The 16,770-nt window shown below is 35.4% G+C and overlaps 1 protein-coding gene and 1 long non-coding RNA gene across 3 annotated transcripts; both read left to right on the top strand.

The window, feature by feature from the left end:
• Nucleotides 1-2,286: 2,286 nt before the first annotated feature.
• Nucleotides 2,287-10,262, top strand: api5 (apoptosis inhibitor 5). 2 transcript variants are annotated; one of them, XM_058768005.1, is made up of 14 exons: nt 2,287-2,606; nt 4,107-4,268; nt 4,367-4,460; nt 4,598-4,663; nt 4,816-4,967; nt 5,772-5,978; nt 6,375-6,479; nt 7,368-7,457; nt 7,583-7,761; nt 8,532-8,625; nt 8,822-8,878; nt 8,966-9,051; nt 9,140-9,282; nt 9,365-10,262. In XM_058768005.1, exons 1-14 carry the CDS (start codon nt 2,535-2,537, stop codon nt 9,442-9,444), a joined length of 1,587 nt encoding a protein of 528 aa, XP_058623988.1. In that variant the 5' UTR covers nt 2,287-2,534; the 3' UTR covers nt 9,445-10,262. The 2 variants fall into 2 exon arrangements, with proteins under 2 accessions (XP_058623988.1, XP_058623987.1); XM_058768004.1 differs by having other exon boundaries at nt 5,772-5,999.
• A 789-nt stretch (nt 10,263-11,051) lies between these two features.
• LOC131534907 (uncharacterized) lies at nt 11,052-13,954 on the top strand. Its single transcript, XR_009269461.1, has 3 exons — nt 11,052-11,288; nt 12,954-13,133; nt 13,366-13,954. It is a non-coding gene; the product is annotated as an uncharacterized LOC131534907 (long non-coding RNA).
• Nucleotides 13,955-16,770: the final 2,816 nt, after the last annotated feature.

The following is a 16,770-nucleotide window of genomic DNA, read 5'->3' as shown; positions in this document are numbered from 1 at the left end:
AACATCACCTTAGAAAACCTTTGTGGTGGTGTTTCAGAATGTGAGCTGCCAAAGAGCTTTATTGCGAGTGTACTAAACAAGCACTTCTGACCTTGGAGCAGATGGTTATGTGTTTATCAAAGACAATGTTTTGTTTGCTTTTTTTATTTTATTTGGTTGTATTCATAATGTGAATATTTTAAAACTTAATTTTTAAAAATTGTAAAAAAAAAACTGTAAAAAAACTGTAAAAAAATATATATATATATTTATTTATTTATTTTAGATCTGGCAGAAGGAGCCAGACTCATTGAGGAAGTTCCTCCTCTGACTGCCACTGAAAGGAATTTCACTGTAATCTTATCTGAGGTGATTAGTTCAGTAAGGCTTTCCTATTAAGAAGATAGGGAAATTGTGCAGCCGAAGGGCACGAATACATGGGAAGTCAGAAGAAAAAAAATTACTGGTCTTTGATGCCATCTTCTGGAAGGTTTACTTGATTGCAGCTAACAATCAATAAATAAAAATGAGTTTGTTTCTTACATTTCTGTTTTTAGAGTTAAAAGCTGAGAGTGAGACACACACACACACACATGTTGGTTTATGTGGTTTACGGGGACTCTCCATAGGCATAATGGTTTTTATACTGTACAAACTGTATGTGCTATTGTCCTACACCAACCCTACACCTAAACCTACCCCTTACAGGAAACTGTCTGCGTTTTTAGATTTTCAAAAAAACACCATTTAGTATGTTTTTTAAGCCTTTTGAATTACGGGGACATAGGCAGTGTCCTCATAAACCACCTTCAAATTGTAATACCTCTGTCATAACCATGTCATTAAACAAATTTTGTCCTCATAAACCACAAAAACCAGTACACACACACACACACACACACACTCACTCACTCACTCTACAACAGCTACAGCACTTGGAAGTTTAGATGTTTGTTTAAAACAGTGGTTGTCAAAATTATTAGAACACTAGTATTTTCACCAGCTAAAAAAAATGGTTTTAAGTTATTATCTTTTTCTGTTGTGTGTGAGTAGGAAATATCAGTTTACATTTCCTAACATTTATTTCGCCATTAATTGTAATAATTCAGTGAGATTTTTGTCTGACAGCAGCCAGTGCTCCACAGAGATCTGATCTGATCATCATCAGTCTGTCTGGAGTGACATGAAGAAACAGAACAAACTGAGACTAAATCCAGAAGAACTGTGGCAACGTCTCCAAGATGCTTCAAGAGACCTACCTGCAAAGCTACCTGAAAAACTATGCGCAAGTACACTGAGGGCAAAAGCTGCTTAAAATGCAAAGGATGCTCACACCAAATGTTGCTTTAATTTAGTTTTATAGACGTTAATTGATAAAGAAAATCTATTTATGACATTATTTTTGACAGCATCCTCATTTTACAGCATTTTTACACAAGTGACTAAAACTTTTAACAGTACTGTAGCTTTGCAGGTAGGTTTCTTGAAGCATCTTGGAGACGTTGCCAGTTCTTCTGGATTTAGTCTCAGTTTGTTGTGTTTCTTCATGTCACTCCAGACAGACTGATGATGATCAGATCAGATCTCTGTGGAGCACTGGCTGCTGTCAGACAAAAATCTCACTGAATTATTACAATTAATGGCAAAATGAATGTTTGGAAATGTAAACTGATATTTCCTACTGACACACCACAGCAAAAGATAGAAATAACTGACTTAAAGCCATTTTTTAGATGGTCAAAATACTAGTGTTATAATAATATATACTAATAATATTGGCCACCACTTTATCTCTTAAATCAGATTAATGCTACAATGAATATGACTAAATTTTGCCATTCTTATATTGCATTTTTTCTATTATTATTATTATTATTTGTTTTAATCAATAAAATAAAACAGCCCATTTTCCGTTAAGTTTAGTGGCATTCTTATTCTTCACATCAAATTTAACCCCAACTTTAAGAACCTTTCAGGTTTTGTTTGTTTTAAATGTATTAATCACATTTGACACAAAAATAGTTCACATTTTTAAAAGATTTAGCCCACGGGTCTCTGAATAAGTCGTCGCCTTTTTTTCTAGCACTTTTTTTTAGACAGTAGTGCCATTATTTAGCTCAAGTCAGTTCTGTGTTGGTTCAGTGGATCAATAACAGTTCATCAATACGTACAATGGGACTAAAAGCCCTCGACAGGATGGTTAACAGTGATATTTTCTTTTCCTTTTCTGTCAGTAGGGCCTCAATGATTAGTGCATTAAAGACCCGATCCAGCAGATGGCGCTCTTTCCCGATGGCGCTGTCGGTCATTTCCCAAGAGCGTCGAAGCAGCGTTCCTCCCGCCGCCGCACAGAGCAACAAACCCAAGCTGGCGTACTGCACGCGAGAGCAACGTTCGCTTCCAAAATAACATCCCACTCCAGCCCACACCGCATCTGTGCTTTAACACCGCGACGCGTTTGGAGAAATTTGGAGCGGATACAGCGGAAGTGTCGCAGGAGGAGCAGCAGAACTGCCGTTATTCATTGAAACCCCTCGGTGAAGTCTGACACGCTGATGGCGGCGACAGTGGAGGAGCTCTACCGTAACTACGGCATCCTCGCCGACGAGAAAGAGGATCTCAGCAAAGTAAACAAAGCCTCATATCTCTGTGTTGTACGTCTGAAAGAAAAGTACTCGTTAGATATTCAGTTTGTGACGGTTTTATTCATTTACAGGCTTTACGCGGCCTCCTCTAGGCGTACTAGCATATTAGCGCTAATAGCTGACTGGAAATGTTTGGGGGTTTTGAGAAAAAAAAGCTAACAGGGCCATGTGCGAGCTATTAGGGCAGCTGTGCGTGCAGGAAGGGTTTATTGCGTTTGTGCCGGATGAAATACGTTAGTTAATTTTGAGGTTTGTTAAAGAAAAAGCAATCACGTTTAGCGAAGGCTAATGTTACGCTGCGTAATGTGTTTGTGAATGTGGAGCTCCGCAGTCCTGCGTACAGAAATACTGAAGAATGATCAACAGCTTGAGATTAGCTTGCATCAGGAACGATGAGTGAATTTACATAATGCAAATATGGTCGTTTTTCCTTATTTTGGGAGCGTACAATCTGATAAAATGTTAAGATATGTTGTGTAATATCAAACGTAGTATATAATAATAAAACGTAGTAATATTTTTTGCTAATGCTACATATTTGTTTTTTTATTTGTGATGTTATATTTCATTTTATTTGATTTAACGGTCTATATAAATAAGTATACACGACCAGTCAGAAGTTAATAATGAAGTTTGTTTTTGAAGTCTCTTATTTACACCAAGACTGCATTTATTTGATCAAAAATAAATAAAACGGTAATATTTTAATATTACAATTTAGGAGAACTGTTTTCTATTTGAATATATTTTGAAAATCAAACGGGAATTGTGTGCACTCAAAAAATTGTCAGGTGTGTAAACAAAGTTTAGTCAACCAAGTTTGTTGTTTTTAAGGCACTTTTGTCACTTTTTCACTTTTACATATGGAAAATAAAATGTATTTTTGATGCACCTTTTTTGTTCTGATTGTATTTTTCCAGTATGCGGACAACTTCAGCTACTTGGTTGAATATATTTTAAAAAAGTAATTTGTTCATATGTCAGAGCTGAATAAATTATTATTGGTATGCAATTATTAAAAATGGGTCTTATTATTAGCAATGTTAAACTGTTTTTGCTGTTTAATATTTTTGTGAAAACATTGATAATTCTGCTGAAAATTAAGCTTTGCCATCACAGGAACAAATTACATTTTCAACAAAATATATTCAAATAGAAAATAGTTACTTTATTGTAATATTTCACAGTATTACTGTTTTTCACTTTCTTTTTGATCAAGTAAATGCAGCCTTAGTGAGCAAATTTTAGTTAGAACGTTTTGACATGTATTATAACCGAAATCGTAACTCAATGCTTCTTGTATTAAATATATTATAACATGTATTTTAAGAAACATAGCTAGCATTAATGGATGTAATGTTAAAGTTATCATAAATATTTCAATATATTATTTATATATATATATATATATATATATATACACACACATGTTATAAAACGTCACTTATTCTGATCTATCTTTTTTTTATTGTTGTTTTTCAGCACAAAGATGCTTATCAGGTAATTCTGGATGGTGTTAAAGGAGGTCCAAAGGAGAAGCGACTGGCCGCACAGTTCATTCCAAAATTTTTCAGCAGTTTTCCAGAGCTGGCCGATGCAGCCATCAATGCACAGCTTGATCTGTGTGAGGATGAGGATGTATCTGTGAGTACATCATCATCATTATCATCATGTTATGGGTGTGAAACCGGAAAACAAATCTTGACATCATTGGTTTATCTTTCCTGGTTTCCTTATTATAGATTAGAAGGCAAGCTATCAAGGAACTGCCCCGTTTCGCATCAGGAGAGAATTTACCCAGAGTCGCAGACATCCTCACACAGCTGCTGCAGACAGGTCGGTCTCACATCTACTAATAACCTGGTTTTTAGGCAGTGTTAAGTTCTTGCATTTCTGGATAAATTAGTGCATTTAAACAACATACCGTTTTTTCCAGCTGTTTGATCAGTGCCATTTCTTCTCATATCTTTTAGATGATTCTGCTGAATTCAATCAAGTCAACACTGCTTTGGTCTCCATATTCAAAATCGATGCAAAAGGTATTTGTTCATCATACACACAATACTTTATAGCTAGAATGTGTTTTCTGTTAATTCTACAGAGAAAATTACTGATTGTTATTGTATTGATGACTAAAAGACCTCCTAGCTGAAGTCATTGTCTTTTTTGACCCTGGCATCTTTCTTTGCAGGAACTTTGGGAGGCTTGTTCAGTCAGATCCTGCAGGGAGAAGATATTGTTCGAGAGAGAGCAATTAAGTTTCTCTCTACTAAGTTGAAAACGATGCCAGATGACACTATGACAAAAGAGGTGGAGGATTACATCTTCATAGAGACAAAAAAGGTATCATTTATATTTTAATTTTCCACACATACACTACTGTTCGGAATTGGTAATAGTATTTTTGAAAGAAATCTCTTCTGCTTACCAAGACTGCAATTATTTGATCAGTAAAAATAGTAAATAGTAATTTTCAGCATCGTTACTCCAGTCTTTAGTGTCATATGATCCTTCAGAAATCATTCTAATATGCTGTTTAAGAAATATTTCTTATCAATGTTGAAAAGTTGTGCTGCTTCACGTTTTTGTGGAAACCGTGATACATTTTTTTCAGGATTCTTTGATAGAAAGTTTAAAGCATTTTTTGAAATTTTAATCTTTTGTAACATTAGAAATTTCTTTACTTTCACTTTTGATCAATGTAATCTATTCTTCTTGAATATGTGTTCATTCATTTCAAACACAAACTAAAATCTTATCGACTAGTTTAAATGTTTAAAATGCAAATTTTTTTAATGTGCTCTTTATATACATATTAGTTTCATATAGTTTTGGAAAAACTGAAAAGTTTAAGGTTAATTACTTTAAAAATGGCATGTGGCATAACCATCAAATAAAAAGTATTAACATGCTTTATTTAAAAAATAAGTATTCTACAACATATGAATTATTGAGTCACACCACCTGACATTTTATAACCGGAGCTAACCTTGTCTTGTCAGTTGTTTTTAATTATTTATTTTATTTATTTATTTTGCTGCATGTTATTTGCACCACATGTTTTTATTGGTTGCACCACATAATATCAAACAGCTTTTTTTGGCCGGTCATTGTCACACTTGACCTGTCACTCTCTCATTGTCTTAGGTCCTAGAGGATGTGACGGGGGAGGAGTTTGTGCTTCTGATGCGTATCCTGTCCGGGCTGAAGAGCATGCAGACTGTGAGCGGGCGGCAGCAGCTGGTGGAGCTGGTGGTGGAGCAGGCTTTCCTGGAGCAGGCTCTAAACCCCACAGATGCAGACAGTGTCGACCGGCTCCTGCAGTGCACGCGCCAGGCCTTACCACTCTTTTCTGTGAGTGAAACCACAGCAACGGTCAGCAATAATATTAGAATATTTCTCCAATAATATTCAACTGTTGTATTTTTGTCACATTCTGATAAAAGCTTGCATGCCTGAATGAATTTTTCACAAAATTAAGTGCCAATCTTTAATCCAAACGAGAGAAAAAATATTTTTATTTATATAAGCAACATTTCACAGAACAGCATTTTTCTTTTTGTCATTAAATTCTGTTTTTATTAATAATACATTTTATTATTGTTTTATTGTTAGTGTTTTCATGTATGTTTTCCATTCTGAAATTTTTGTCCTGTCTTCCGTGAAAAATGTTGCACTTGTACTAGTTCATGGCATCACTGTTTTTTAATGCAAATCATAATTATTAACTTTTCTCCTTCTCTTCTCCAGAAAAATGTGCATTCTACTCGCTTTGTGACATACTTCTGTGAATGTGTTCTGCCCAACCTCAGTCTGCTCACCAGCCCTGTAGCAGAATTGGACATCCAGCTGGAGGTGTGTATCATGCTGGGAATCATGGTCAAATATAGTCGGAACCCTGCATAAAGCTTCTGCATATTAAAGGGATTGTTCACCCAAAAATGAAAATTCTGTCATTAATTACTCGCCTTCATGTTGTTCCAAACCCGTAAGACCTTCATTCATCTTCTGAACGCAAATTAAGATATTTTGGATTAAATCGAGCTCTCAGATCTTCCATAGCCAGCAACACAACTGCAATATTTCCAGGTCCAGAAACATAGCAAGGACATCGGTAAATTAGTCCATTTGACACCAGGGGTTCAATCATAATTTTACAAAGCTACGAGAATCCTTTTTGTGTGCAAAGAAAACAAAAGTAATGACTTTATTCAACACTTCTTCTCCTCCTCATCCCGTCTGCAGCGGTGCACCGCCATTGTGGAAAGAGTATCAGGACGCATGCACTTGCTTGAAGAATTGTTGAATAAAAGAATGTAAAATAAAAAATTTGTTTTCTTTGTGCACAAAAAGTATTCTCGTAGCTGTAAAATTACAGTTGAACCCCTGGTGTCACATGGACTAATTTACAGATGTCCTTGCTACGTTTCTGGACCTGGGAACATTGCAGTTGTGTTGCTGTCTATGGAGGATCTGAGAGCTCTCGGATTTAATCAAAAATATCTTAATTTGTGTTCAGAAGATGAACTAAGATCTTACGGGTTTGGAACGACATGAGGGTGGGTAATTAATGACAGAATTTTCATTTTTGGGTGAACTATTCTTTAAGCTTGTATACAAGTCTTTTTATTTTAACATGGAAAAAGGCACATTTTCATTGAATACTTGTTTGTTGGGTTGTTGTTTTTTTGGCCCAGACATTTGTAGAATGCTGGAGAATAAACTCTATTTTCTGCTTTGCAGGTACTTAAGTTATTAGCAGAGATGAGTCCGTATTGTGGTGACATGGACAAACTGGAGGTCAATCTCAACATGCTGTTTGAGAAGCTACTGGTAAAGGAATACGTTGAATTCCTGACATCACACAAGAATTTAGAAAGCTTTCCACTCCAGCCGCTTTGTCGTTAAATATCCTCTCATGCTGTGGTCTGCATCTCTTTGTCCACTAATGTCTCCAGGAGTTCATGCCTCTGCCTCCAGAGGAGGAGAACGGAGAGAACGCAGCCAATGAAGAACCCAAGCTGCAGTTCAGCTACGTGGAGTGTCTGCTCTTCAGCTTCCATCAGCTGGGCAAAAAACTACCCGACTTTCTCATCGACAAAATCAGTGCAGAGAAGCTGAAGGACTTCAAGATCAGGTCAGATCTCATATTAATCATCATAAGGATGATTGAATGTTGGATGGATGGATGGATTAATCATCAAAAGGATGATTGAAAGCATTTGAAATCCTGAAACTTTTGCATCATTATTAGGGTCTTTATATGGAAAAATTAAATGGTACCAATACAAATGGATTTTAATGATTCTCATTACCACAACAAAAATACTTATTTGTACTTCAGTATAAACACTTCTTTTTTTTTTTTTTAAGAAATTAATACTTTTGTTCAGAAAAGATGCATTGAATTGATCAAAAGTGACGGTAAAGATATTAATATTACAAAAGTAACATTTCAAACAATTGTTGTTCTTTTGAACTTTTTTTTCATAAAAGAAACCTGGAAAAACAAAAATAGTAAGCAGCATAACTGTTTGATAATGATAATTATTCTAATAATAAGAGGAGGTAATTGATGATAAAAAGAAATGTTTCTTAATCAGCAAATCTGTATGTATGTGTGTGTGTGTGTGTGTGTGTATGTGTATATGTGTGTATATATATATATGACACTGAAGATGGGAGTAAAGATGCTGAAAATTCAGCTTTGCCATCACAGAAATAAATTACATTTTAAATTATATTAAAATAGACAGCAGAATATTTCAATTGTAATATTTTACAATATTGCTGTTTTTACTGTATTTTTGGTGAGAATAAGAGACTTTTAAAAAGTTTTAAATTTAATTTGTGAAGGGCGGGTGAACAGTACATTCATCTTATTATTTTTTGTCATTTATTTCACAGGTTACAGTACTTTGCACGGGGGCTCCAAGTATATATTCGACAACTGCGTGTTGCTTTGCAAGGCAAGACTGGAGATGCACTAAAGACAGAGGAGGTATGATTTTTATATTTACAGTGATCTTTGCTTTGTAAAGGTAATACAAATAAAAGTATTTATTTACTTGTTTATTTTTATTTTTTTATTTGCAATTTCAAGGTCCTTATTTGTCAGATTTACCTAATGTGTTTCAAAAACCCTGGAAAAGTATGATGAAAGATGTCATATGTATTCTAATTTTGTTTCTTCACAGAATAAAATCAAAGTTGTGGCTTTGAAGATCACCAACAACATCAATGTTTTAATCAAGGTAACATTCATGAATTCTGACAAGTTTTAAAAGTCTGTGTTGCTTTGTCAAATTTTGTTCTCATTTCTTTTCTTCTATCTTCTCCAGGATCTGTTCCATAACCCTCCATCCTATAAAAGCACAGTCACTCTGTCCTGGAAACCGGTGCAGAAGACAGAGGCAGCAGCAATCGGGTACGTGAACAGATCAGCCTTGACATTCAGATCACCGTGTTTAGTCTGCTTATTAAAGTTTTTGCCATGATCTCTGTATATCCTACAGCCAGAAGAGGCAGTCAGGAGAGGACATTGGGGCAATAGCGGCGACAAAGAAGCTTCCCACAAATCTGCCCAGGAGGGATGCCCGACAAATATACAATCCGCCCAGCGGGAAATACAGCGCCAGCATTGGGAACTTCTCTTACGGTGATCGTCTTAGAAAAACCTATTCGATAGTACTACATGAATTAGTATCTGTGTATATAACTGATCTCATCTGTGCCCTCAGAACAACGAGGAGGCTTCAGGGGCGGCCGAGGACGGGGCTTCGGAGGAAGAGGAAACCGAAGCCGAGGCCGGATTTATTAAGAGGACTGCATATGCTTCTATACCCATGCAACTGCATTACCACAACACAACAATATCTCTCACATAGTTTCTCCCGTCTGGTCCTTCCTGCATCTCCCAGCCCTCCATTCATCCTTTTCTCTCCACATTTTTTTCTTTTTATTCTTGGGTGTGTTTTTGAGAATCCGTTCACAGCCTCCTGGCACTGGTTATCCCGTTGGTTACAAATGTGTGGGTTGTTTTTCTTTCTGGATCATCTTTGTGGAACAAAAAACTGCCAAGGTGTATTTTCTTTTTTAAGAGTTTTTGTATGGTGACATGCATCCTTTGTATTTTTTCTTTTTTAAAATTTTTAATTTTTTCAGAGTTTTGTTGGATCAAAAATCACAGATTTGTAAGAAGTAAACAATAATATCCTTCTGAATTTTATCAAACTTGTGTGGGTCAAATCTTATGCTGTCTTTCTTATTTCAGGACATAAATATTTAAGTTTGTATGACGCCCCTTATGCCCTGGTGTTCGTTTGTTAACTTGATTAAGTTAAAAGATTGCTTTTTTTTCAAGATGAGTGAAATATTCCACGGAAATTGTCCTTTTAGAATAGGATTGCCTTGTCTTTTCAAACTATTACAAAATAATTTAATAAGGAACCAATCGTTTTCAAATATTGCTTGCATAGATTTGAGTTCACTTTCGATTTCAAACATTGTGCATGCTTAGTTTGTAGAAGATATTTAAATGTTTTTGATCGAGGGAAATCGGACATTTATGTATTACAGCTGTTGGTTTTCATTTCAACAAGATTTTTCACCCACATTAAATCTTTTTGCCTTTTTCAACATTCTAATTGGTTGATTTGAGTATGAATATTTAGTAAATATAGTCAAGACCAAAGATGCCATGAATTTTGCATTTCACACATTCATTACCAGCATTCATCTGCTTATAAAGAATGAAACTAGTTCATATAGAAGAATCTCACCACTAGATGGCCATGTAAGTCTGCAACCAAGAAAGCAGATTTACATTCAAAACATGACTATTTAGGAATTGTTAAAGGCTACTTTAATCTACTTTTTTTCTAATCACAATCTAATTCATAATAACAGTTTTTCTAGTGTTGTGCATTTAGCAATCATTGTTCACCATATCTCTTTTAACCCTAAAATACATAGGCTTTATACATGCATCACAAACGAGATGCAATTAGACAGTTAATGTCAATAAAAACATTTTAATGGTAATTTTGATTGTGTGTGAGAGATTTTGCCTCCATTGTATCCCTTTAATGATGGTAAAATCCGAAACAAAAACGTCTTAAAAACCTAAAAATGCGAAACGTTTGTGTTGAGGGTCAACCTAACTTAATCACATTAAGATCATGAGAGAATTCAGTTTTGACCATTCGACAATAAAACTATGATTATACATGATTAATTATGGCATTTGTGCTACGTCAGATGAAATAACCTCCTCGTGAGGTTTATAGCAAACGATACATTACACAGAGGGTTAAATCTGTCGAGTTTTTTTCCACGCTTCAACAGGTGTGTCGTACCGCGCTGTTCACTGTGCGCTAGGTGGCGCTGTCAGACCGCGGGAACGCAGCGCCGCTCGCTCGTGACTGGGTATTTCCCAAATCAGTCACTGTAGCTCCTCAGCTCCACACGCGCTCTCCGAAAGAGACAAAGTGACTGAATGAGAAACCTTCTCTTTATAATCCTGATTCTGATAAAGACGCGCTTTGCTTTTGGCGTTTAACAAGACCGGAGCAGCACGACAACACAGACGGGACGCAACAGTAGGCGTCTGATAGTGATCGGCTATTTTTGTAAGACGTGATAAATCGATGGACCAATCAAGAGGTGGGCAAATAGGCTGGAACAACAAGCGTACGATATCAAACAATATGTTCATGGTACTGCAGTGAGCAGGTGGGGCAGTGGAAAACCACCACAACAAGTCGACTAATTAACGTTCTTTGCATTAACGACTGTGCCAGATCCTTAACTAGCAGGTCACCTGAGGTTTCACATTGGGTCAAGTATAAATCTTTGCTTTTTAGGACATCTTTATTTAATAAAATACCGGAACCAAATCATTTTCATTACGTTATAGTTTCGGTATCGTTTTTGAACGTACTTTTTAAAAAAAAATGTACCCGCAGATTCGAAGCTGTTAAATACTAGACACTGTTACATGCATTGGTGTTAACCACAACACCGATACTCATTGTAACACACAGCTTAGTCCGATTCCTGAAGGAATGACTTTTAAGTGCCGTTTATGTTTTTTTTTTTTTTTAATTATAATAATAATAACTGCGCGAGCAGTGTAGTGCGATTTTCTAAAGATGGAATCAAATGAGTCGGTTCTTCTTAGGAAATCAGTGTAGACGGATTTCCAACTAAATGACTCAGGTGAACCGATTATTTTAAGTGAATTAAAAGCACTCAGTTTGACCAGGGTAGTCCGCTTCCCGAATGAAAGACTCTTATAAACCGATTCTTTTTAGTTAATAAAAAAGCATACAGAGTAGTTTGATTCCTCAGCAAATGGCTCTTATGAACCGATTTTTTTTAGAGAGTTAAAAGCATACAGCGTGAGCAGCGTAGTCCAATTCCTGAGCAAATGACTCTTATGAACCGATTATTTGTAGTGAATAAAAAAGCATACAGCGAGACCAGAGTAATTTGATTACTCCGCAAATGGCTCTTATGAACCGATTTTTTTAGAAAATTAAAAGCAGATAGCGTGACCAGCGTAGTCCAGCTCCTGAGCAAATATAATTTAATAGTTTGCCAAGAAGAACGATTCTTTTTACTAAATTAAAAGCATTCAGCATGACCAGTGAAGTCTGATTCTCGAGTGAATGAGTTTCATAAACCGAATCTTTCATTAGTGAATCAAAAGCATTCAGCTTGACCGGTGTAGTCCAATTCCCAAACAAATGACTCTAATAATGTTCTTATTACGGAACACTTAATGAATCAGTCAGAGCAGTTACTGAATAAACAGTAAGAGCTGTTACTGTTTTTATGGCATAGTAACTGACTGGTTGTTCATATAGTTAAACAAAAAACATTTTGAGTATTGCATATACATAAATATGTTTTATTTGCTTACATTTTTAATTTAGTGCATGATTAGAACCAATTACTGTTTTTATTTACTGGTTATATTGTTTTTTTATTCATGCCACCTCTTAAAAATCTGTACAACTGCAGCTTTTTCAAGAACTGCACTGAATTTATTTCTGATTTGTTATGTTTGTACTGATGAAATCTGACATGATCTCATCATTTGGCAACAGCCCGACCAAAGTGAGTAAACACGATAAGAATAGCATTTCTTATGTCAAGATGTTCCTCCTTCAATGTTTCTGCTTCAAAAGTAGAACTAATAATGGAACAGTTAACGAATCATTTGTGAATCGGAATCGTAACCAAAACCGTTCAGTTCCCAATAAAGCACACATGATGCATTCAACTAAATGCCATTAATTTGAACACATATTCATTTGTTCGCAGCGTTGTTCTGCAGCAGAAGTCGAGTCGTCGCACCTTGCACAGACACGCGACAGAAGTATGGCTGAAGAACTGCAAGAAAAGAACGCTATCCTCTTTTTCATGAAAGACTACCATCCGCCCCCTCATGTACAATGCCTGGAATAGTAACAGCACTGCCAGGCTTACTAAATATAGCAACCAGTGAGTGTTAACATGTCAACTAGGAACCCAAAAGAAGTGGTTTCCACACGTGTGGCTGTTGTGGCTACACACAATGCTATAAATAGACTAATAGCCCATGCAACATGTCTTCAATAACTTATAACCCTCCATCAAATTGTTGCACATCAGTGTCGCTTAACCCTGCACATATCAGCTGTCTAAGTTATGCTAACCGTAAATACATTTTAATACCTTTCTCTCTTTCGCGCAGGCTTGTTATGTAATAGGCTATGTATGTGAATGGAGACAAGGGGCTGGATGAAACGTGAAGGATCATGCGATGTGGGCAAAGCAGCAGCAGCTGAGAGATGCAAACAAGGCAGGACCCTTCAGGTTTTCGCTCACACAAGTTAGTTATTTGCAATTTGGTGCATCCGGGAAGTTTCGGTCCCAACTAACTTTTGAAGGAAAGAATAAATAAATTAGCAGAAGGGGTAATGAATGAATAAATGGCGGCGAACTTTATGGATATGGTGAGGATGCGCACATGAAAGCCCGGTCTGACTTTCTTAACATGTTACGCAGGAAGAACATCATGTGACAGCTTGCCCGTTCATAAATATTCACCGTCTCTATTCATGCAGACTCTTCTCTTGAGGTAGTCATTGTGCCTCGGCTCTGAACCATGTGATTCTGATGGGAGGGGGAGATTCTATAAATAGCTCTATAGCTCGGCTTCCATTGACATCATTTAGGCAGGAGAGACGGAAAAATAAACAGAGAGAAAGGGCTATAAGGGCGGAGATTCTTAATCTGAGCTTGAAATTCAAACAAACCCTCATCAATTTTGATTCCCCTCTCAACTCTCCAATAGAAACCACCGGGACAGTGTCCGTTTCCTAGAACATCTACGTCTCTCCCTGTGGTGGAACAAAACTGAGGAGATAGGGAGGGAGGGAGGGAGGGATTGGGGGGACATCAAACAAAGGAAAAATAAACGTGTGACGGAAAGCCAAAGCAAATATTTTGGATTATGTTATTAATGGGAACTGGAGGAAGATTATGGGCAAGACTGCCTATGTGTCAGTGTCTGTCAACAATAAAGATCGATGACATGCGGCCATCCCAGCAAATAAACTTCTGGACTCTGTAAATACTGAATCGTTCATGTCTGGTCTGATACTGATGGTCGAAGAACACATTAAACATCTGAGCGATGCAAAACTTGATGCCTGACAAACGTTAGGATTGTCCTTCGTAAATATGATTCATTCAACATAATTATTGGCTTTATGTGTAATGCACTGAGAGAAACTAGAGTGTTTCTTGGCCAGCACATGTAAGGGGTCCAAGAAACCCATTTTGACCCCCAAATCATACAAATGAGGTGAATGCCTTGTTTGGTCTATAAGCTATAAGACTCAAGACTAATAACACTACCACTTGTGACGCTCAAATCACTATTCAGATAGTGGGTCTGTATTTGAGACAGAGACTGTACATCAGTCTTGAAACATTTTTTTTCTCGTGGCATTATATATATATATATATATATATACACACACACACACACACACACATATATAAATAATTATTTTCAATTGTATTATATGTTATATATTATATTATATAATATTATCATTTTATATTATCATTTACCATTATTGCAGTCTTTAACTTATATACTATATACACACACACACACACACATATATTTACATACACACACACACACACACATATATATATATATATATACATACATACTGTACATACACACCAGGCCAAATTACTCAAAATTAAATCATTAAATAAATGTTGAAATACATAAATACATAATTAAATAGATAAATATATGCTTAAATATTTATTTATTTATTCCACATTTCATTTTCAAGGTTATGGTTACCAGGACATGCATAAAATGAATGAATGAATGAATATTTATGCATTTATTTATACATTTAATTATGTATTTAACGATTCTTTCATATATTTCAACATTTATTTAATGATATAATTTTGAGTAATTTGGCCCTCCATACCATATATATTTCATAATATATAATTTAATAATGTAATATTAATATATCTTTGTTATAATATATGCCATAATCAGAATATTAGAATATATTATTTTTCAATATTATAATATATAATTTCAATATTTTTAAATTGTATATTGTACATTAAATATTTGATTATATCATTAATAATATTAATATAGTTTTTATTTTAATTAATATATATATATATATATATATATATATATATATTAGTGCTGTCAAACGATTAATCGCAATTAATCACATCCAAAACAAAAGTTTTTGTTTACATAGTATATGTGTGTGTACTGTGTATATTTATTATGTATATATAAATACACACACATACATGTATATATTTAAGTATAAAAATATGTTACGTTTAATTATTATATATTTGATACATGATATAAATATATACATGTAAATATTTTCAAAATATATTCTGTATGTGTGTGTATTTATATATACATTATAAATATACACAGTACACACAGATATATTATGTCAATAAAAACGTTTATTTTGAATGCGATTAATCGTTTGACAGCACTATTGTATATATATATATATATATATATATATATATGTGTGTGTGTGTGTGTATATATAATTTTTCATTATTTCTTTTAATTTTCTTCTTTTATTTAAAAAAATACACAATTGAATTACATATTAGATATGTTATATATTAATTTTATCATAAATTATAATTATGTAATACATTTATTTATATATATATATTAAATAATCATATTTTAAAAACGCATGAATTGTTGCTCTTTTTGCAGGTTTGTTATTTTCACTTTATTCCAGCAACTCTTGGAGACACAGACTCGAGACTGCTGTCCCTGTCAAATTTGAGGTAAGGTGGGTTAAATGAGGAGAAGCTCTGAGCTCAAGCCCACACAGCCGAAATCGAGGTATTTTTAGATTTAGCGGAGGGTGCAAACGTCCAGCTTCATTGTCAGATCAAAGCCGCCACTTATGGCACTCCTGGCAGAACACTGATGTATTTTAAGGGAAACATGATGACAAATGTTATATTTACGCCCTTGATCTAAATATTTACCTATTTCCAGTTCCCCCCACACAACTCGTCACCGCCCGCTCATTCACGATCCTCCCGTTTTAGCAGCAGGAGTCCGACAAACACTCCGGAGCTTCCCGAGTGTCGCGAAGGTAGGATCGTCCCTGCACACCGCAGTACTTCGTGTTGTTTATGAATACGAGCTTCTGTTCATTCATACACTTGTAGCTAACCTGTCAGAGCGATGAAATGGTCTCTCCGTGTGTTTAATATAGTATAAACAGCCTTTGCGTGTATGAAGCGTATTTAAAGTTGGAGTCTGTCGGGAAAACACTGCATAAAGCTTGATGCGATAGTCGAGTCTATATTTCAGCACCACGGACAGCGACACTCCAATCGCAAAAAAACACCAACTCTGCGTGACTTTTGCCATGTTTTTGATAATCACAATAAGACATTTAATAAATGAAGACACAAAAAGTAAAATACTGTTTTAAGTTGATTTTCAAATCAGTTTTAAGTGAGCAGACACTAGTTTTAGCAGCTCTCGAATGGAGTTTGGCGACACCATGCGGCACGACGCTTAATTACCCCAGTATGT

Source organism: Onychostoma macrolepis, chromosome 25 (genome assembly GCF_012432095.1).
Source record: "Onychostoma macrolepis isolate SWU-2019 chromosome 25, ASM1243209v1, whole genome shotgun sequence".
Taxonomy (NCBI): Eukaryota; Metazoa; Chordata; class Actinopteri; order Cypriniformes; family Cyprinidae; genus Onychostoma; species Onychostoma macrolepis.
This window is presented reverse-complemented; position numbering and strand designations above follow the sequence as displayed.

Coding starts and splice junctions, on each gene's coding strand:
- api5 (XM_058768004.1), top strand. CDS start 2,535: ATGGCGGCGACAGTGGAGGAGCTCTACCGTAACTACGGCATCCTCGCC. Junction 9,052..9,139: donor ACAGAGGCAGCAGCAATCGG/GTACGTGAACAG, acceptor TATATCCTACAG/CCAGAAGAGGCAGTCAGGAG. Junction 9,283..9,364: donor CATTGGGAACTTCTCTTACG/GTGATCGTCTTA, acceptor CTGTGCCCTCAG/AACAACGAGGAGGCTTCAGG.